The 20,127-nt window shown below is 44.1% G+C and overlaps 5 protein-coding genes across 6 annotated transcripts; 3 read left to right on the top strand and 2 right to left on the bottom strand.

Moving 5' to 3' along the window:
- Nucleotides 1-949: 949 nt before the first annotated feature.
- On the top strand, nt 950-1,666 carry LOC136498278 (indole-3-acetic acid-induced protein ARG7-like). The gene has a single exon (XM_066494227.1). It carries the CDS (start codon nt 1,085-1,087, stop codon nt 1,535-1,537), a length of 453 nt encoding a protein of 150 aa, XP_066350324.1. The 5' UTR covers nt 950-1,084; the 3' UTR covers nt 1,538-1,666.
- Nucleotides 1,667-3,771: 2,105 nt separating this feature from the next.
- Nucleotides 3,772-5,292, top strand: LOC136495244 (uncharacterized). Of its 2 annotated transcripts, none has more exons than XR_010768944.1 (3): nt 3,772-3,967; nt 4,743-4,817; nt 4,904-5,292. XR_010768944.1 is itself a non-coding variant. In XM_066491221.1 (3 exons), exons 1-3 carry the CDS (start codon nt 3,869-3,871, stop codon nt 5,133-5,135), a joined length of 420 nt encoding a protein of 139 aa, XP_066347318.1. In that variant the 5' UTR covers nt 3,772-3,868; the 3' UTR covers nt 5,136-5,292. The 2 variants fall into 2 exon arrangements, 1 of the variants encoding a protein (XP_066347318.1); XM_066491221.1 differs by having other exon boundaries at nt 4,729-4,817.
- Nucleotides 5,293-5,664: 372 nt separating this feature from the next.
- LOC136498198 (uncharacterized) lies at nt 5,665-8,041 on the bottom strand. The gene is made up of 4 exons (XM_066494153.1): nt 7,769-8,041; nt 7,585-7,664; nt 7,391-7,488; nt 5,665-6,183 (listed from the first exon to the last, which is right to left on the bottom strand). Exons 1-4 carry the CDS (start codon nt 7,944-7,946, stop codon nt 6,027-6,029), a joined length of 513 nt encoding a protein of 170 aa, XP_066350250.1. The 5' UTR covers nt 7,947-8,041; the 3' UTR covers nt 5,665-6,026.
- A 5,323-nt stretch (nt 8,042-13,364) lies between these two features.
- On the bottom strand, nt 13,365-16,931 carry LOC136497861 (26S proteasome non-ATPase regulatory subunit 7 homolog A). The gene is made up of 10 exons (XM_066493734.1): nt 16,597-16,931; nt 16,248-16,340; nt 16,075-16,156; nt 15,262-15,358; nt 15,111-15,186; nt 14,673-14,731; nt 14,466-14,588; nt 14,072-14,129; nt 13,889-13,974; nt 13,365-13,725 (listed from the first exon to the last, which is right to left on the bottom strand). The coding sequence occupies exons 1-10, from the start codon at nt 16,781-16,783 to the stop codon at nt 13,654-13,656; spliced, it is 933 nt and encodes a 310-aa protein (XP_066349831.1). The 5' UTR covers nt 16,784-16,931; the 3' UTR covers nt 13,365-13,653.
- Nucleotides 16,932-17,046: 115 nt separating this feature from the next.
- Nucleotides 17,047-19,964, top strand: LOC136497862 (mediator of RNA polymerase II transcription subunit 7a-like). Its single transcript, XM_066493736.1, has 6 exons — nt 17,047-17,228; nt 17,995-18,139; nt 18,219-18,288; nt 18,449-18,615; nt 18,698-18,771; nt 19,669-19,964. The coding sequence occupies exons 2-6, from the start codon at nt 17,996-17,998 to the stop codon at nt 19,736-19,738; spliced, it is 525 nt and encodes a 174-aa protein (XP_066349833.1). The 5' UTR covers nt 17,047-17,228; nt 17,995; the 3' UTR covers nt 19,739-19,964.
- The last annotated feature ends 163 nt before the right edge of the window (nt 19,965-20,127 follow it).

Genomic DNA, 20,127 nt, shown 5'->3' with positions numbered 1-20,127 from the left:
CCATGGCTAAAAGTATCATTGGCTGTTTTGTTGTGAAAGAAAAATACTATTCGTTGGCTGAAAAAGTATGGCTTATAAGCCAAGCGAACCGGACGAAAGTCAACATTCATAGTGCGCCTTTCCTCCATTGCTCACATCTGATCAGGAGGAATACAAACTGTCTCCCGCATTTGTTGAGTCTGAGTGTCTGACCATCTTGTGAGTCCTTGCCTCCTGTATTGCTCAGTTCTTCACATCCATCCAGCAACCCCTCTCAAAAAACATAGACAATCTCAAATCCTGCTCCACGGAATAACAGAAACTACATATTTTTCTCGCATCATGTTTTTTTTATTATTTATAAACAATCCACCATCTAGCAACTGACTCAAGCCAGAGCCAAACTTAACTACCAAAACCTGAGATACCAAATTTGAGTTTTCGACAGAAACACAATGGTAAAAAACAAGTGTTGCACAGTCACAGATGCATATTTTCCACAAAAAAGGCAGGTTTTATCTCCCACTGGATTGCCAAAAAATGCGCTATGAAAATCCAACAGAATAGTGGTGGGAAACAACTGGCATTTCTAACTATTGCATAGGAAAATATATTCGGCAGTGTACTCTATACATTCCCAAATATATTATTTATGAGTATTAAAGTTTGATCATTAACATTTCCAGCTACAAATCTAAAGTGACCATATTTGTTGTATAGACTTTTCATATGATTAAACTATTTACTAGTCAAAGATAAGAAAACTTAAAACTTAAAATATATATCTACATCTTATATTTTGTGACAGGGCGAGTACTAGAAGAATAACAACCCCAGCGCTTTCAGCATAATTTATACGGGGCCAACTGGAGGATCCGGAAAGGAAAGGGCCCCTCCATTTCGCCAAGGGCCCCTCCTCCCTATAAAGGCTAGCTCCGCCTCCAAAAGCCAGCCAGCTCCATCACCTCACACCACCAGCTCCGCTCTCGCCGCGCTCCCCCACGCCGTCCGTCGCCATTGATTGAGCCAACCCAACCGCGCAGTTAGACCCATCTCGACAGGCGGCCAGGAGGGCGTGCGCTCGCTCGCTCGTGCGTGCGTAGATATGGCGAAATGCAGCAGCAAGATCCGGTACATCGTGTGGCTCCGGCAGACGCTGCGGCGGTGGCGGTCCCGCGCGGCAGCGCGCGCGGCGGTGGAGGCGGCGGCGGTCCCGGTCCCGGCGGGCCACGTGGCGGTGTGCGTGGGCGGCGCGTCGCGGCGGTTCGTGGTGCGGGCGGCGCACCTGAACCACCCCGTGTTCCGGGAGCTGCTCCGGCAGGCGGAGGAGGAGTACGGGTTCCCGTCGGGGGCCTGCGCGGGCCCCATCGCGCTCCCCTGCGACGAGGGCCTCTTCGAGCACGTCCTCCGCCACCTCTCCTCCCCGGCCAAGTCCTCCCGCTTCGTCACCCTCGAGGACCTCAAGAGCGGCGCGGGCCTGTCCTGCTGCTGCGTCGCCGCCGCCGGCGACTCGCTCCCGCTCCTCCACGGCATCTCCGCCGACAAGGCCGTCTGGTGAGCGCGCCGCCCTGCTTGCCGGAGCCAGCCATCCCCGTGCCCATTGCGAGTGTGACGGCCATTTCGTCCTCCTTTTTTTCCCTTTTCTTGGGGTATTCTTTTCCCCCTTTTTCGCGCTCGCTCCCTCCGTTTCCACCCGAGTGGAGCTGAACGCGGCGGAGAGCCGGAGACAGACAACCTCGACGAGCAAGATGAGAGCGGCCGGCCGGAGGCGGTGAAGTGAGATGGCTGAGAAAAGTCCTAGGATTTTTAGACGACTGTCAAATCTAGTCATCCATTCATTCCCCTGTCAAATCAATCAGGGAAATTTAGTGGCTAAGATTTATTCTTTTTTCTTCTTTTTATTTTCTCTCTCACTCACTTAATAATCCTCCACTGTAAATACATGTGTACTACTACTGCGTCTCGGCCAGCATTGTTGCAAGTGAAAAACATTCGTTTTCTTCTGCTGCCACGGTGTAAAACCATAGTCTTGTGGACTGCTTGGCCAACGGCTGTTTTTTGCGTATATTTTCCGACGAATCTTCTCTACATTATTTCCAAATGTTCCCAGGTGCTTTAGAAGAGAAAGTGGCAAAGTTAAGACGTCTCACTGAACTGGCTGCTCACATCTACCAGTGACAAAGTTAGGACTTAGGATGACTCCAATGGACTAACTGAACCATCCTATAGTTTATTATCCCCCCATTTTCTTTTTCTTGGAGAAGAATGGGATGGCGTAGGAGCTTAACAGAAAGTTCACTACTACTCCTAGAATATGTGTTGAAGCTGTACCTAGGCTGGTCGCAATGATTACGGTATTACCAGCCACCACCAACCGAATAATCGGTTGATGCTCCTAGCTACTAATTGATATGGCAACATGAATATTGCTCAACTAATCCTTTGTTTTTTGTCAAGATTGATCGACTAGGAGGAGACTTGTGGTCAGCCTATATGTATTTTTTTTTCAACCTCACGAAAAGGTGACTTGAGCAGTTGAAGTAGAAGCCACGCGTAATTTTTTATTTATTTTACCGTGATCGTGATTAAAGTACCTCCCAGAGTGCAGCCTGCAGACTCACACTTTACACAGCAGGGGGAAACAGAAAGCAGGTACAGCCGTACGTACATGTGCAAAGATTGATGCTTTTCTTACCACTGCCTTTTGGTAGAATCTTTTTCCGATCCTAGCACACAACATAACGGCATGGGACTCCATTTGCAACAGCTACAGAAGCCTTGGATGGAGCAAGGCAAGTGAACACAACAGATGAGGATGACCAGAGTCCATGCCGTGAGGATCTATTGTGAATTCATGATATGTGAAGAACTGAAGATGTCGCAAGGATCTACCGTGGGATGTATAGAAGATGTCCGGCTCCGGCAACGGCGAGGGGACGAACGGACCGGACGGCCCGTGAACCTCCCCGTCCTCTCTGGTTGGTGCGTACTTGTTCCACTTGCTGCCCAATCTGCCGCAGCGGAGGCGCGTGCATGTGGCCTGTGGGGGGTGGTCCCCGTGCCGGCTGCACATGTGTGCTGATACCGGCAGCGGGGCCAGGCGCATGGCGTGGCGCCCAATCGCCTGCGCCGTAGTCCTTCCCGCTTTATCCGTAGTCCTTTCGCGGTTTGGGCCGGTCGGGCGGCCAGGGCCCACACCTCAGTCTCTCTCACGCGGTCACGCTCACGCCCCAGAGACGAGACGAGACGAGACTCGAGAGGAGAGCTGCTGCTGTAGTGCACTGCAGCCCCTGGTAAAAAAAAATCGCGTTCGACTCGAGATTTTCTCCTGGCACTGGCAGCGCGACGGTTGCGTTGCGTGCCGGGACCGCGCCTTTGGCCGTGGCCCGCGGCCGTACGCCTTTTCGGTGCCCGCAGCGTCGTGTTTCCGGCGCCGCCGGCTCACCGCGGCCGTCGCGTCCCCGTCCCGTGCCGCCTGCAACCTGCATCGCTGCAGGGCTGTGTGCACCACGGTGGGTGTTCCCTGCGCGCGCGGGTGGGCCCACCCAACACGACGCTCTGCTCACAAGTAAGCGGAGCGGAACGTGGAAGCGGCCGGCCCATCACCAGGGGGGTGGGAACCGCGCGCCGCGGGCCCAGCGCGCCCTCCGCCTCTTAGGCCCACAGAGTTCGAGCCCACCGGGCCTGGGCCACCGCTGTCGTTCGGAGGTGGTAGTTGCAAGCTGCAACTGCGCCCCGCAGCATCCAGCCCTAGCTAGCGTAGCCGCCCTCAGATCATCTCAATTCCTTTTGCTCAATAATAATAAAAAGGTCATCTCAATTCCTCCCGCCGGCTGATCGGAGCACCCTCCCGGTCCAGAACTTCTCCGTCGATTCCAGGAGATGAAGGATGAGGAAGCTCGCGTTCCACGAGCGGAAGCGCCTCAAGAGGGTCAACTTGCTGGACTACGACAAGGGCAAGGGGCGCCGCGAGGGACGACTACAACAAGTACTAACTACCCGCCACCCCCCCTTCACCGTCTTCACGATCGCACGTTGAGTGGCGCACGTTGAGTGGGTCGATCGACTCTCGTAATGCTGATCAGGCCAAACCAAAAACATGAGTGCTCCCCCGCGCGTGCCTCTCCAGCGCCCCGACCAGGCGACTGCCGTGCCCCGGAAGTCCTCGTCGTCGGTCGGCAAGGAGAGGCCGTCGACCGTCTTCACGATCCTCCCTTGACCGTCTTCACGAATCACGATCGCACGTTGAAGGATCGATCGACTTGTTATGCTGCGTCAGTTGTAGTGGCAAAATCTGTCGATCGATCTTGTCGAGGCACTTCCGACGATCATAGGCGACTCGACGTAAATAGTTCGAATTTTGTGGTGGCAGGTACAGTGGGATATGCCTGGTCATACACGCTCTTTCAATGCACTTGTTTATGTCTGGCCATACACGCTCTTATACTTAGATCAGCATGTGGTTGGGTTGGACACACATTTGCACTGGACTGAATGACCATAAGCCATCATGGCATGTCCTGTGTGATCTGTGGAGCTTGTTCCTGTTTCATAAGCTGTCTTACTCTTGCTACGACTACTATCACTTCTGATGCTATAGTGTCAGTATAACGTGTCATCTTAGGGAAAATATCTAGTCATATATATTTATTTTGACAAAATTATATGATTTCTCGTTCAATTAGTGTTGGCGGCTTCAGGATTTGTTACTTCGTATACTGATCTGTGTTGTGATGTTGTATGACAAAGTACCTTAATTTCAGGTATAATATGGGTGCAATTTCGACAAAAGAGAGTTTGGTAAAATGTGAGAAACTTTCAGCGAGCTCCTTCTGCAGGTCTCTCTTCCAGTCCAGCCAGCCACTCTCTTTTCACTCGCTCACATCACATTCCACTCACCTTTTGCTTTGCTAAATCACTGCAGACGAAGACTAGCAACAGTTATGATGAGGATCAAGATGGCAGAGCACCTCAAAGAGGCCGTGACATACATGGAACAGGGCCATGTGCGTGTTGGCCCTGAGTTCGTCACCGATCCAGCCTTCCTTGTGACCAGGAACATGGAGGACTTCATCACCTGGGTGGATTCCTCAAAGATCAAGAAAAAAGTCATGGAGTACAGTGATGCATTGGATGATTATGATGCCATGGCTTGAGGGTACTGTTCAGATAATTTCTGTGTGGTCAGTAATGTAGGCTGATGTGTGATATTCTTTAGGCTATCGTCTGAGGTGATTGTTGCAGAGGTACTGGTTGTGCATTTGGCTATTTTGGGCTGCAGATGTTGATACGATTTTATACAAGCTAACTAATAATGATATAGCAGCACACAGAAATTGTGATATTGGGCGTGATAACCACATTATGATGGTGCCTACCTCTGCATGACCAAGTTTAGTCTGCCTAAGTTCCAAAAAAAAAAGTTTAGTCTGCCTCGGTGATTCCCCTCGTTTTCTGACGTGCCTGCTCAGTGCTCATCCTGTAATTCGATGCTATTGTGCTCGCATGCATTTTCCTGGAATGGTTTCTACTTAAGCATTTATAATGTGATCTTATGGCATAGCATGGTTCAGAAAATTCCATCAGCGACACAGATGATATCATAACAAAAAAGAAAAGCAAGGTGGAGGTGGTGGGGTGGGGGGTAACAGAATTGTGTCCGACACATGCAGAAAGACATCGCAATTGACAAAATCAATAGTTATATGAAACGTACCATATTTATGTTCTTTGCATAAAGATTACACGCAAGATACCATAAATTTACATGTCAGTGGCTCAGAGCCTAGCCAACAAGCATATGCAGCTTGATGCCAGAAAGAACTACTTGGTTTCAGTGTACAAAAGCACACTCTGCAGACTTTCAATCTCGCGGGAGTTGCAAAACGGATCCAAGCCATGCATGATGCATCATCTGACAAACTCGTGGAGCTATTTTGTACCAGACATTGCAACTGGACATGAGCTAATTGATCTATGAAGGAATCATAAAGGAATACTCCTTGCATTACCTAACCTAAATCCTGTTAGAAGCTATAGCTGCAAAGCTAAACTTGGGATTCTAAATCTACTTCTGATGTTTTTGAGAGACTACTGCCTTTTGATTCTTGCATCTCCACCTCAACAGTAATCACTTGTTTTGACTTGCCATTTTCTGTCTCCATCCGTCTTAGCTTTTCTTTCTGTATGGCGCGTAGCTCATATCTACAAAAAGTAGAATGTGATGTTGTCAATAACAAATAGTAGCTGGTATAGAAAAAGATAATATCATACATCAGCAGGAGGTAAAATCTATATGGTAATGTAATTGCTCATTAAATAGCAACAGTTCAGTTCTCAATTAATATTTTTGCACATTCCGTGCGAAGGCTGCAGAGAAACTAGCAGTACTAATTTTGGTCAATGGGTTGCCAATTATGTCAGTTTCAATCCTCAAACATTTCAACTTTTTTGCTTGGAAAAAAACTTAATGTGATCTTCCTATACATAGCTTCACTGCTTATTCTCCAGGGAACATACAAATTATATTTCAGCCTAAACAGGAAAGCCCACTATTTCTTGAGGTTATCTATGCAGTGGAGATTTATTCGATGTGATCTTCCCAGCAGTAAGAGTTTTTACCCTAAAGAACAATCACCTTGTGATATTCCATGATAGCAAGTCTATAATAAAATTATAGTAAGTGGATATAGCAGGAAGAAGCAATTTGTTGCATATAATGTTTGTGTTTATAGAAAAGTCCCAATTTTCAATCCTCTAACTTTTGAATCATTAGCTTGTCTACAAAGCTTCATGTCAAGACACTCCTACATGCTTCAATAGAATATTCTTAAGGTTAAGGGAACTTATAAATTGCATTTTATTAGCCTAAACAGGAGAGCCCACTAGCTTTTACAGTTATCTATGTAGTAAAAAATGTGTTCCATCTTCCGAGCAGAAGTTTGCATATCAAAGAATAATCACCTTCCAGCATTTCGTAATGAAGCAGAGTAATAAAAGCATAGCAAGTAGTCATAGCATGAAGAAGCATAATGCCAATGAATTGAATGTTGCTGTTAATGGATAAGTTCAATTTTCAGTATGATCATCAGTCCCAAGTTCGATTTTTCTGAATATGCAGATTTACTTTACATCATTCATTTTGTTTGTGTACAAGGACAGCAGAATACTATATCCACACTGCAGATACCATAATCCATATATAATTTTGAATTACTCGATAAGGTTACAGCAGTGAACTCCATAGAAGATTGAACTCAACTGATTGTAACCAAAGTGAGACGCTAATTTCGAAGTTAACTCCTGTTGCTAATTTCGTTCATTAATCAACGACTGACAAACTGCGAGAACAATTGAACTTCACAACAGAAGCATCACACACACATGGGACACTATTAAGACGAGAGCTTACGGTGAGATGTAACTCTTGGCGAGCAGGAAGTATATCCTCCAGAAGTGCTTATCCTTCATGTGCCGAGGGCACAGATCGTACCGAATCTTGGCGAGTTCCTGTACGCGAAGCACACAGGTACAGCTCACGCTTCACAACCTTTCACGGATGGGCAGAGTTAAGCAGGGAGACGAGATCCGCGGGAAACCACCAACCTTAGCTTTGGACAGCACGAGCACGGCGTGCCGCTCCTGCCAGCTGGTGAGGTCGCCGGAGGCCGCCTCCGTGGAGCCTCCTGCGATCAGCGCAGAAGAGTATCAGGATCTAGCCGGATCGAGTAGGGCAGCAGAATCGGTGGGAGGGGAGGGCATGGGGTGAGGGGACGGAATCATCTGTTGCCTTGGAGCTGGAGGGCGGCGGCCTTGAAGGCGTCGGGCGAGAGCGTCCGGAGGAAGTCGAGGAGCTGCGGGGTCACGCCCAGCTCCTCCTCCTCCGCGGCCGTGGCGGCGGACTTGCTTGCGCCACCGCTGCCGCTGCCCCGGCGGCGAAACGGCCATGAGAAAGCGGAGAAGGCCATGGCGCTGTCAGTTGACACGCTGATCCGGCTCGCCCTCTCCGCGACAGAGCTAACCAAACCGGCAGACCCACGGATTCCCGTTGGATATCTCGGCAGAGAGGAACTGATCCCGTGAGCCCGTTATATTATTTCTATTTATTATTTATTACTAGGTTCGTGTCCGTGTGTTGCTACGAGTCAACTATATTAAAAACATACGGATCGTACGATAAGATAACAATATTATGAAATTAACCGACGTTAAGGTGACATTTAATCCAAAACGTAAATTTTATGAAATTAACGGTCACAGAAAGCACGACGTCGTAGGTTCGTAAACTCTGCTGTGTAGACCTAAAAATGTAGATAGACTTTGAAAATACAGAACCAATGCAACTATTATTCAAGAAACTCTTTGCCGATCACCAGAAAGTTCAAAAAACTTTGAAAACACAGAACCGATGCAACTGTTATACAGGAAACTCATTGCAACTCCTAAAGTCATCAGTTGATTGAACTTTCAGTGTTCAACTTATAGCTCGAGATAAATTCTTCATGAAGTATAGAATCAATTAACATACATGATACTCTAATAATCAATCCTTTAGTCTTCCACACATGGGTATCCTTTGTTTTGATGATGGTTGGCCTCCATCACCAATCCATGTAGCTCTGGGCGGTGTGAACTCACTTGCTCTGGCGACGAAGGAGATGAACTCGAAGACGCACTCCTACTGGTAACTTCCCAGTGGTAAAAAAAACTAAAATACTACACAGCTACATGATTAATATTTAAAAAAGGTAACATCCTTGTGGTAAAAAAACTACAACAATGACAATGGAGATTATTAACTCAATAATAAGAGCCGAGGACTGATTTGCACACGTGTAATCATATGCATATTACTGAAATCCTATTTTTATTTTTATCCATGCAAATGGCTAATATTCAGAACAGAAACAAATCTGTAAGCTTCATTAGGCACCTTCGTCCTGGTCAAATGCACCTTCGATTTTTTTTCTAGCTCACTGTCCGTAGAGAACCGAAGTGTAAGTGAAAACCCGCAAGTCAACCTGTAATGTTATCAGAGAGACTGAAACTATTGAATTACCTGGGAAACAAATGGGTTGTAGAGAGACTTAGTAATTCAAAGATGATCGAAATTTTAGGATTTTATGACGAGAGAAGTACCTACATTGGCCTCGTTCGGTTTGCTGAAACTTGGCTGAAACTGACTGAAAACACTGTTCTGGCTGAATTGTTGTGAGAGAAAACGTTGTTTCGACTGAAAAAAGAAGTCGAACATGCCGGTTTTAAGGTATGCCGAACGGGGCTATTGTATACAAACTCAGTGCACCAGAGAAATAATAACAAAATACAAACTTAGTTCACCAGAGAAATCCGTACAATGATCTTTTGAAGCTTGTTGCACTGCATAGCGAATTTAGAAAATCTTAAAGTGAGATCGTCTCAACCTGCACCAAATATAAATTCCATATGAGTTAACTGCAAAAGGAAAATAATCACTGGAATACAGGGAGAAATAAAGTATGGTTGATTTCTTAATGGTGATGAATAGATTGTCAAAATTGTGTGTCAGTAGCACGAGAGACTTTTCCTTTGAATTATATACAAATCTCACCCAAACATTTAGTGAGCGCATAACATGAGGACCCTGGAGCCTACTAAGCATGATAATTTGCTGAAGAGATCTTCCAAGATATATGCAGAACTTTCAAAATCTAAACACACAAAGTTGCTCATGGTAGAATGAAACTATAAGGCACATAAGTTGCTCATGGTAGAATGTAGCCATTCACAAAAACTCAGAGAAGCAATGTCAATATAAAAGTGCAGGTCCAAATCTGTTCACTAAAAATGCTCACTGAAAATATACTTTTATTAGGTATTTTATGGTAGTAAACTAAAGACACTGCAATTTTCACTCTTTCCACAAATTTACAATACCAACTTGCTTCAGTCATTCAATCTTCCACATAACAGATAGGAATGACGCCTTATGTCATTTACACGGATGAGCCCCGCACTGTCTAAAGCGCATCATGCTAGGAAGCAAACTGACAAGTTCAGTACCAAGTTTCTTGTATTATGAACTCTAAACAGCTCTACACTCTCTAGTTGATTGTTGAAATTAGAAAAGCTAACATTAGCTGCAAGGGTCATGTTGCAAGGGTCATGTATACAATTGATGTGAGTCAAAAGGTTAAGATGATACAATAAAACTGATATAACTGAAACCCGAACATCTATCTATGCCAGGCAAAATCACTTAAAGTTATATGCCAAAGAGAATGTGTTTTATAGGCAATTCAAAGTTGTATATATTCCTAACAATTGCATAGGGCAAAGAAACCTAAGCACTGACAGCTAATGCTCATGATTTTTTTAATGTATACAGTTTCAAAAGGATAACTCTACCTTCCTCTCTTAGAGCAAACTGCATACATGTATTTTTATTATCAGTTTTGACGGTACACAATGCCTCTTGTAGAGCATATTTATCAAAGTAATTTTATACAACTAATGCATTAGATCTATCACATATGAGATCAATCACGAATAAAAAATCAGCTATAGCCTTCGTAGGACTGAAAATGATATATTATGTCATTAAATGTGAAACTTTAACCGAAGCTTTGTTCATAAAAGGTGCGTGTCATTCATTAATTGATAAAAGATTCTCAGATAATCGCACAAGAATTCTTAGATAATGGCACAAGAACTTAAGAGGATCAGAAGACCTGCATGTGCAATCTGCACTATGAAGTAACATTGGCGAAAAGGATGAAATTGCCACAACTGTATATGGAGGAATATCATATCCTTGAATTTTTGACATACTTATTTGAACATGTGTGTTTCTAAATTCATGCCTAAACAACAAACGTTTTATCAAGACACATCTGCATACCCTTGGAAAGAATGCAATCGATCAATGCAATAATCCAGAAAAATCAATAGCAACACAGATAAATCCCGGAGAACCTGTAGGACAGAGAGGAGGATGGAGAGCTACCTGGAGATGTGGTTCGGGGGCTTACAGGCCAAGAACTCATGCAAAGGAGGCTCCGTCGCTGGCGCTGCTTCTGCAGCGTCGTCAAGAACCCTAAGCGCCGCTTCCGCTTCACCACCGACCTCGAGAAGCGTAGCGAAATGGTGGCCACGAAGCACGCACCACATGCGTCCTCCATTACCGCCGCTAAGTTCCACCGGGATCCACGGCAAGGAAGGCCGTGGGAATTTGGACCTGGGCGAGGAGCGATGGGGATGGTGTTGTGGCGGTGACACGGGGTGCAGGGACGGGGAGCGGCGGCGTGTGCGGCCGCAGGGAGCGGGGATGGCGAGCGGCGACGTACGTGGGCGAGCGAGTGACCGCGGGGATAGGGAGCAGTTGTGTACTCAGCCGCATGGATGGGGATGGTGTGTGCGGCGGCGTGATTGATGGATGGTCGCAGGGACGGGGAGCTCAGGGAGCGGATGCGGGCGCAAGGATGGAGATGGCGTGTGCGGCGGTGTGATTGATGGATGGTCGCAGGGACGGGGAGCTCAGGGAGCGGATGCAGGCGCAGGGATGGGGATGGCGTGTGCGGCGGTGTGATTGATGGATGGTCGCAGTGTGTGATTGGGGGAGCGGAAGGGAGGGAGCGAGCGTCGCACGCTAGGCAGACCGACGTAAAGATGTTTTTGTCGCAAGGGACAGGCTTAGGAGAGCAAGGGGTGCGGGATCACAGCAGCCAGGACGATGGACCTACGTTGGAATGTCGCACCTAAAAGTGTTCTCGCTTTGTTTTTTTAGTTGTAGGAGATATCCCCGTCCGATTGAGGTCAAGTTAGACGTATAATCCAAGGCGAGACGTATTCGGCGTCTTCACATATCGTGATAAACTCTAGTCCTATACCGGTTATAGTTGAGTTTGAAATCTACCCTTCTAAGGCTCTTTTTGAAACACAAGAATACAAAAGAATGGAGTGAAAAACATCTGAAATCCAAAACAGAGAAATATCTAAAGTTTGTTGTTTGGATTGTAGGAAGAAGGCAGTAAGGAGTATACGCCTTTGAGTTGGACTAGATGTTTGGTTTCCTGTATAAAATGCACATGGCCTGTTGCCTTCCGTCCTTCCGAAGAAACGGAACTCAAAATTCCTCTGTTCCAAACATTATCACACGAATCCTTTTAAAGAAGTGAAAGATATTAAGATTCCTGTAAGAAAACTTAAGTCTTATTCTTTACTAGATTGATAACTAGACAAAAAAACTAGAATTAATTTAGTCTAGATTTTAAACAAAGCTGTTATGGTAAACTGTTTAGCTAGTTAGCTTTCTTACGGTGTTATTTGATTGTATTTTCTTAGATTTATTTTACAATGCCATTCTATTAGTGACATGCGACAAATATATCGACAGCTTACGAGAAGTGTATGTGCTTTTATAGGGATGTGTTAAGAGCGCGTCCAACCCTGGCATACATCTATGTTACCCTTAACAAAAAAAGTTGTATCCATTGAACACAAGACTCGCAGTGCAAGACAAGACACTCATACATGTCGCTTTCAAAGTCTAACCACCTCTCTTCTCCCTTCTCCCATTCTCACCTGGCAACTCTATGGTCTCCCACATTGTTGTATTGGGGTATGGCTCACAACGTGTGCTTAATATATGCTTATGCAAGCTACGAAGCCACTCGCTCGTATGACATGGAACCTCAGTGCCTATCTGGAGGCTGGGCTAGCCTGGTGTGTCAAGCCTAACAACTTTGGCAAAGTGTTTGTGTTAGGTTAAAAAAAAAAGTGTTTGTGTGTTTATAAGGCCAGTCTCAGTGGGGGTTTCATCTCCCAGTTTCCAACGCACCTATATTTAAGAAACAGTGCAGAAGAGTTTCATCCCCATAAAACTCTCTCTACTCCCATGAAACTTTTATTCTCTCTCTTCATCAAGACAGTGCCATATCAACATATTTAATGCCCATGAAACTCTATGAAATCCCCGTTGAAACTGGCCTAAGGGTGGGTTGATCAAAGACTCTTGATCCCGAGCAAACATTCCGTGTGACTGTTTGGTTAGAAGCCACAATTTATCTAAGCAAGTGTTTGGCTAGCAACTAAACATAGAAAAGATTCTTTTGGCTCCACGTGTCATAGAACCAAAAAAAAAAGTATGACAAGACTCCTCTAGACACGGTAGAATATGAATATGAAAAACTGTCTAGCCACAATTGTTTTAGTTTAGCCATGGCAAATTATGCCCACTTAGACATGACAAAATAAGAATTTAAATTGTCTACGCACAATTGTCCAAGGTTTCGTGGCAAATTATGACCACGAACCAAACAGCCCATGTTTACCAATCAACAGGATCAGTCCAGATGGTTAGTATTTAAGACTCGCTACAAATCAATCAAGAACGGAGATGAATTGCATGACGTACAACGTACAGGTTCGCTATAAATCAATCACAAGAAACAAAAGTCTACATCATGAAACATGATGCATCAGATGAAATAGCACCGAGATCTACAGAAAACTTGAGGTATGATCTAAAGCTCATACAATGTAATTTGTTTCTCTTGCCGTTGACCTTATCATACATGAAATAAATATCAAAATGTCCATTCAAGGTAAGACAATTGGTTCAAGCACGACCGTGCTAACATGTCATCACAAGTTTCGTCCCTTTTCTTGGCCACCAATCAGTGATCAAAAGCATGTTTAGCTCCCGGCAGCAGTAGGAATGGCAGTTGGTTTCGAATCCTCAGCCTTCTCGTGCTCCTTGTTTAGCATCTGCAATCACAGCAATTAAGAGACAAGATTTCATGCCCACAGCAAAATTGAGTAATTCCATTACAAGTGATCAATGTCACAAAGGTAACAATCTATCTACAAGGAAATACAAGGAATGCATACAGGGACTGAACCAGCATCAGAACAGATAGAAACAACCAACCTTATTGTTGATCAAATTGTGAAGCGCAATGACACTCCGGATCAGAGAAGACAGGTATATCACCAACATCATGTCGTTTGTTTTCACTGCACAAAAGGGAACATTAGGCTGCTGCAATAGGATTCCATGAATATGAAAAGATCAGGTCAGTTATGTTAAATCAGAAGAAAGATGCAAGATTACCTGCAAAGGCTTTAATTAGCTCATTTACGTTCAGATTTGGAAGGAGATTAAAGACATCCTGCAAAAAGAACTCATAATGAATATAATCTACTATTAATATCTTCTGAAGCAGAACTTTATGACAGAATTAAAAATCAATGCTGTACATAATGAAAAAACTTAAAACATAACTACATGTGGAAAAATAACTGTTCTCAAGGGATCATTTTGTACTACAATACAAAGAAAAAGTTGGTCATCAACCAAAAATATACTGAACCTTTACTCATCTTATGTGTTCAATTCTGAATGCAATACTACTGCGACTAAGAAAGCTGGTATATTTCAGCATTTACTGTTTAGTTCATTCAATTCCAATGAAAGTAATACATGACGAATTGCAAGAAAGACTAACCTGCAAATGGTACAAAATTTCATGATTCAGTGGGAGCTTCCCGTCAATTACAAGATCCAAATAGCTTCGGATCTCCCTAAGCCTTGCATCGAGTCCCTTCAAGGCTGCAAGCTTGCTAGTGACCTTAATTGACAAAGGAAAGGGATATTTAGGGTGCGCCTTAAATAAAACAATACGCAATCGGAAAATCCACTCATGACATATTACCTCTGTAGCAAGTGTGCTTATTGTTGTGTCCTTTACATCCCTTAGAAGGTGCTCAACTCCTGAAGACAGCACAAGGCATATCAGTTAACAAACCGTCGCAGCGCAAATTCTATCAATATTTCTTGGTAACTATTTTCGTTCCTCAAAATGAAACTAGCCTATTGGAGGACTCTTAAGTGATAACATTGAGAATAGGTTCTGAATAATAAATTGAACATAATTATAATTTAGAAGGTGCCCAAATCCTGATGATAGCACAAAACATGAGTAAACCATCATAGTGCGAACTCTAATATTCATACATAATTATTTTGTTGCTCAAAATGAAGGCAGGAATTGGTGGACCCCTAATGATAACATTTGACAATACCATCTGGATAGTAAAATTCACATAACTTCTTGCTGTTGTTCATGCAGTATCAGATCAACAAGTCTTACCAATTTCCTCAACTTCATGAGCAGCAATTTCTGAAGGAACATGGACAAATACCTTCTGACTTTTCTGAGTAGCATTCTGTAAAGGACAAAAGAGAAATTAAACACTGCGCAAGCAAGTAAAACACTCCAGCATCTCAGCCCCCAGACATACCTCTTTAACCTCCTCCACAGCGTAGTATGCTTTGGTTGGTATCCCCAGCTCCTTGGGTTGAACATCAATAATCACCAGGACAGGATTAGGAACATAACTGCAAATTGGAGAGCGAGAATTGGAATAAACAGCTGTGAGAAGCGCCACAGGCAATACAGGATAAGCACCCAGTGAACAAGCTTGCAGAATTAACATTATATAGAAAATATAATTCTTTGATCAACATATCCAACATCCCTAGAGAAGGACAAAAAAAAAAAAAAGAAATGTAGAGGAATTTTTTTTTTTGAAGTTCCCAAACCAACAGAAAGTATTGATGGCTCTCAATGCTCATGGTTTAGTTTGACCCAACAAGATTATTCTTTTACAGAAGTATGTGGAGAAGAAATAAAGATGGAGAAATTGACTCTGGTGGAAATACTAACACTTGACTGTTGTCTCCATAAATTTTCTTTTCCCAGCAATCTACATTACCAGTGCTAGGACAGTAAACATAGAGTTTCAAAGCAAAATTCATGAGAAAATGTATAGACTATGTAGTTCTGAAGCAAGAATCTCTAGTGTGAGCAAATGTTTTGAGCACAGAGGAAAACAGAAATACGTCTGCAACCATGTATCACTAACAGTAGGTGAAACGTAGTCAACTAGCTTGTGGAAGCCAATCTACATATGACAACACTTCAAAAAATCATCCTAAGTTGACTGGAAAGTTACACACTCGTCTATAACTTAGGACAGTACCTACAAAATTGTAACACGAGTTCAGAAGAACAATCATAAGAGGACATAACTTCACATGCAGATTCACCATACCTGTTGAATAACGCATGGACATCCAAGTCGTTCTCCCTTAGTTTTGGGCCAGTGCTGTACCAGCCAACAACATGCTCCTTGGCTGCACCACAAACAGCTCGTGCTCATTAGGGCAACAGAATCAATAGCACCAAGCGGGCCCAACAAGTTTTGAGAATTTCGGTACAGCATACCATTAATCCTCTTGAACATGGAGAACATCGACTCATGGTAATTGTGGTCAAGGAACCAGATCCTAGGATCCTTGTCATCCTCCTCAAACGGCACTACAAAAAAAATCAAGTAGCGGATTCAGCAAGTCACCCCCGGGACAACATCACAGATCTAATCAATCAGGCACGAGCAGAATGGGCAATCCACGTCAATAGAAACAGCATCTAACTGCATCTACACCCGCAGCCAATTCAGCGAAACCCTAAGCAGCACAGCAGCCCCATCCGTGACCGGAAGCGTGCACCCTGAGGGGCGCAAACCCTAGCGACGGACAGAGAAACAGGAAGCGGGGGTTGTTGGCAGGTTTACCGGCGTAGGAGTTGGTGACGTCGACGGAGCCGCGGGAGGAGGTGCCGAGGAGGACGCCAACAACGCGCTTGCGGGTGTCGCGGGCAACGCGGTTGTAGTGGTCGACGATGCTGAGCAGCACCAAGGGGTGCACCACCACCCGCTCCAGCGTCCGCCCGGACAGCTGCGCCGCCTTCACCACGTCCATCTCGCCGGAACCCTAGCGGCGACCACAGATCTGCTGCGCGCGGTCTCGCTCCTCCTCGGAGCCGGGTCGCGTGATTGAGGAGGGGGGTGCGGCGACCACAGCTGCGCCGCCTCTGTGTGCGTTTGTGCTTCCCCCTGGTCCTTTTTCTTTTTCTTTCTTGCGGGAGCGGAAGGTCGGGATCGCTTTTGAATAACAACTTGGGACGAGGGGTGGAGGCGTAAAAGGACTCGGCCTTCTGCTGTGACCGCGGATCCGTATTGGGCCGGCCCATCAGAGCATCGGACGATCACCCTCCCCAACTGTTTCTTTCCTGCCCCGTTCCTTTCCGCATCGGCGTGTCTCCGTCCTACCCGGCGGCGGCGGTGGCGGCGCTCCCCTTCCCGGCGGTGCCGGTACAGCAGGCGAGGAATCCGAGCAGTTGATCTCCTACTCGTCCGTGTACTTGGTATTTCTTCCTTCCTCACTCTCGCCCCGCTGGTCCGCTCTTTGTGCCCAGCCCTAGCCTCAGTCGAATTGATCCCCGCATTGCTCAAATTGTTGTCTTCTGGTATCTTGGTTGGAGAAGAATAGTGAAGTATTTGGGTATTATATTATGTTCCGAGACTTAAGAAAGTAATTCTGATCTCATTTCTTTGTTCACAAAGATTCTGATATCATTTCCTTTGGTCAAATTGTTGTATGGTGGTAGGTAAGGACTGTGAAGTGAGTTGATTGGAATGTTTGTGTTTCTACACCGTGACTAGTTGAGATATACATGTCTTACAAAGAAATTTTGGTCCCATGTGTGTTCTATATTTCTAGGGTAACTAGTCACTGGTCATGTTTTAGATCGGGAAGTTACTTTTGCATTTTTTTACCTGGATAAATTAATTGTAATTGGAGTGAGTGCTCGACTATGCTGTGTTTTGTGATATGTGGTATTATGCTGCAGCTGAAATTAGAAAGTTGAGTAGCATTAGCATGTGGATTTCTCCATACTTACTTTTAGTCATCATTATGTAAATTTTAAAATAGAGGCAATTTTGCAAAACATTTGTTTCGCCGTCATTTCACTTTGAATCGTATATCGTAAAATTTCATTTGATTCACTGGGTTTAAGTAAACTAAAACCAAACATAGGAATTATACGACTTCGCCTCTGAGAGGTTATGTCATTTGACTTGACAGCTCAATCTCTATTCTGATATCTGGTTTTGCATTGCGTATGACAGGATGGCAATGGCCACATCATCGTCGTATCCTCCACCTCCTCCATTTTACCGACTGTACAAAAATTTTGAGCAAGATCCCTCATCCGCACCAGAACCGCCACCGCCAATTGATGGACCATTCAAAGCCTTGGGTGTTGATTACACAGTATGTTTTATCATACTGCCTTTGCTAATCTGCTATCGATGGCATTAAACTGATTCTGGTTTGCCTCTTTGGTATCTAGGGAGATGTTGTGATTCCAAGCTTGGAGAGTCATAATGTTCGTCAGCTTTATCCAAAGGGCCCCAATATTGGTGCGTTGATTCTTGAGAAATAGATATGTTTATCTGCATATGCATACATAACTCATCCTAGTTGGAAATTTTATATACCAAATAAGTTATTGTACTGTTACTTTTGAGGACTTATCCTTGTTTTAATGAGCTGAATGTTTGGACATTTGTTAAATTTTAGACTTCAAAAAGGAGCTAAGGACCCTCAACAGAGAGCTTCAATTGCATATTTTGGAGCTGGCAGATATTTTAGTTGAGAGACCATCTCAATATGCTCGTAGGGTAGAAGATATTACACTCATATTCAAGAACTTACATCATCTTCTCAATTCCCTACGGCCTCATCAGGTGTGAACCTCAATTTCGTTCCATGTGGTGTATTTTTCTGCTATTCTTCAAAAATGTACTTACATTCTTAAATATATTTTAGGCAAGAGCCACATTGATTCACATGCTTGAGAGCCAAATTCAGCACCGCAAGGAAGCAATTGAAGATATAAAGCAGTGAGTGACTAGTCTTTATTCAGCTTGGCTGCATAAGTTTGGAATTCCATCTAATGTAGTTTATAAAAGAATAAGGGTAGACCTCTGAGCTAAAACGATATTCATCAGTATTAAGTCAATCCCGCACATCACTCCCGTATATGCTGAAGCTGTTATATATGTTCCAATGTTTCATCAATATTTATATATTTTTTGTATATTCTTACCTAGAGTTGGAAATGAGTTTACACCCCGGAGAGTTGGAGGAGTGAGGTTCCTCCATCTTGTTATACATGCTTCCTTATCGGTCACAACTGTTGCAAAAATCTTTTTTTTTACCTACTGCATTACAGGTTTGGTATAGTATAGATGGCGTGGACTATAGTCATCCGTCACTAAGGTTCTCGGAAGAAGATAGCGAAAAAAATTATCCCTAAAGTAGAAACTAAAAGGAACGTATAAACCAATGCTTCCATAGATTCGATCCTGGTTTATTTACAATTATAACTTCCACACCTATTCACTTATCATTTGGGATCATTTCCCATATAAAAAAAGAAAAAGAGTCAAAGAAAGGACAGGAGATGTTCCTCATGTCAAATCAAACAAAAAGGACCGTTTAACTACTGCTTGCTGCCCTGATTCGAAACATATAGTATAGTTCAAGAGATGGTTAGCTGATAGTTTTGACAAAAAAGTTGTAGAATAATACTATGCTATTCTATGAAGATGGCCTCTGCTACCATGCATACAAGTTTTGTACAGTATCCTGTATGCTTGCTTTATTTTCGCGGATAACCTTCGACTTTAGAAACATGGTGACTAGTGGCTTGCTTGCACGTCTTCTGGTTTTATTGTAAATTGTGACTGCATAAATGTGTTTTTCTTCTAACGCCCCTGAAATTTTTCTTACTTCAGGAGGAGAGAGGAAGCGCAAAAGCTGCTTGGGGAATCACTGCTTATCTTGGATGGAAGTCAAACTAACTAGGCTGACGCCAAGTTAGCTGGTTCAAGACCAATTCCTCTATGAGTTATAAGAGTGTGTTAGTAGAGAACGTAGAGATGGTGTTGAGATATGTCTGGATTGTTGTGGTATCATCTGTTGTGGCTTGTGGTATTTCCAGCTTTGATAACTGAATTTCTTACTTACTTCCATGGTCGATGTTAGCAAACTCCGGCTACTTAATGCTCAACTGTGATTTTGTTGTGGATTACTTTTCTCAGCTGCATGTTGGATTACTTTGTTGTGGAAGTGGAGATTGTGAGATTGATGATGCCTCGTGGTTAGCTTCATTGAAAGGTTGTTGTTATATGCTAATATGCTATTTAAAAAAGGAAGATTTAAAAGAGCGTACATTTCTCGTCTTATTTTTGTTA

This window comes from Miscanthus floridulus, chromosome 12, assembly GCF_019320115.1.
Source record: "Miscanthus floridulus cultivar M001 chromosome 12, ASM1932011v1, whole genome shotgun sequence".
Classification (NCBI taxonomy): Eukaryota; Viridiplantae; Streptophyta; class Magnoliopsida; order Poales; family Poaceae; genus Miscanthus; species Miscanthus floridulus.
The sequence above is the reverse complement of the archived record's forward strand: the minus strand, read 5'-3'. Positions and strand labels throughout refer to the sequence as shown.

What these genes read in the sequence shown, in the direction of transcription:
- LOC136497862 (XM_066493736.1), top strand. Translation starts at nt 17,996, where the DNA reads ATGGCAATGGCCACATCATCGTCGTATCCTCCACCTCCTCCATTTTAC. An exon ending in TCCAAAGGGCCCCAATATTG is followed by an intron (nt 18,289 to 18,448) that starts GTGCGTTGATTC and finishes GTTAAATTTTAG; the next exon opens with ACTTCAAAAAGGAGCTAAGG. An exon ending in ATTCCCTACGGCCTCATCAG is followed by an intron (nt 18,616 to 18,697) that starts GTGTGAACCTCA and finishes AATATATTTTAG; the next exon opens with GCAAGAGCCACATTGATTCA.
- LOC136495244 (XM_066491221.1), top strand. Translation starts at nt 3,869, where the DNA reads ATGAGGAAGCTCGCGTTCCACGAGCGGAAGCGCCTCAAGAGGGTCAAC. An exon ending in GCGAGGGACGACTACAACAA is followed by an intron (nt 3,968 to 4,728) that starts GTACTAACTACC and finishes TGTATGACAAAG; the next exon opens with TACCTTAATTTCAGGTATAA. An exon ending in TCAGCGAGCTCCTTCTGCAG is followed by an intron (nt 4,818 to 4,903) that starts GTCTCTCTTCCA and finishes AAATCACTGCAG; the next exon opens with ACGAAGACTAGCAACAGTTA.
- LOC136498278 (XM_066494227.1), top strand. Translation starts at nt 1,085, where the DNA reads ATGGCGAAATGCAGCAGCAAGATCCGGTACATCGTGTGGCTCCGGCAG.
- LOC136498198 (XM_066494153.1), bottom strand. Translation starts at nt 7,946, where the DNA reads ATGGCCTTCTCCGCTTTCTCATGGCCGTTTCGCCGCCGGGGCAGCGGC. An exon ending in CGCCGCCCTCCAGCTCCAAG is followed by an intron (nt 7,665 to 7,768) that starts GCAACAGATGAT and finishes CGCTGATCGCAG; the next exon opens with GAGGCTCCACGGAGGCGGCC. An exon ending in TCGTGCTGTCCAAAGCTAAG is followed by an intron (nt 7,489 to 7,584) that starts GTTGGTGGTTTC and finishes CTTCGCGTACAG; the next exon opens with GAACTCGCCAAGATTCGGTA.
- LOC136497861 (XM_066493734.1), bottom strand. Translation starts at nt 16,783, where the DNA reads ATGGACGTGGTGAAGGCGGCGCAGCTGTCCGGGCGGACGCTGGAGCGG. An exon ending in CGTCACCAACTCCTACGCCG is followed by an intron (nt 16,341 to 16,596) that starts GTAAACCTGCCA and finishes TTTTTTTTGTAG; the next exon opens with TGCCGTTTGAGGAGGATGAC. An exon ending in ACAATTTGATCAACAATAAG is followed by an intron (nt 13,726 to 13,888) that starts GTTGGTTGTTTC and finishes CTGTGATTGCAG; the next exon opens with ATGCTAAACAAGGAGCACGA.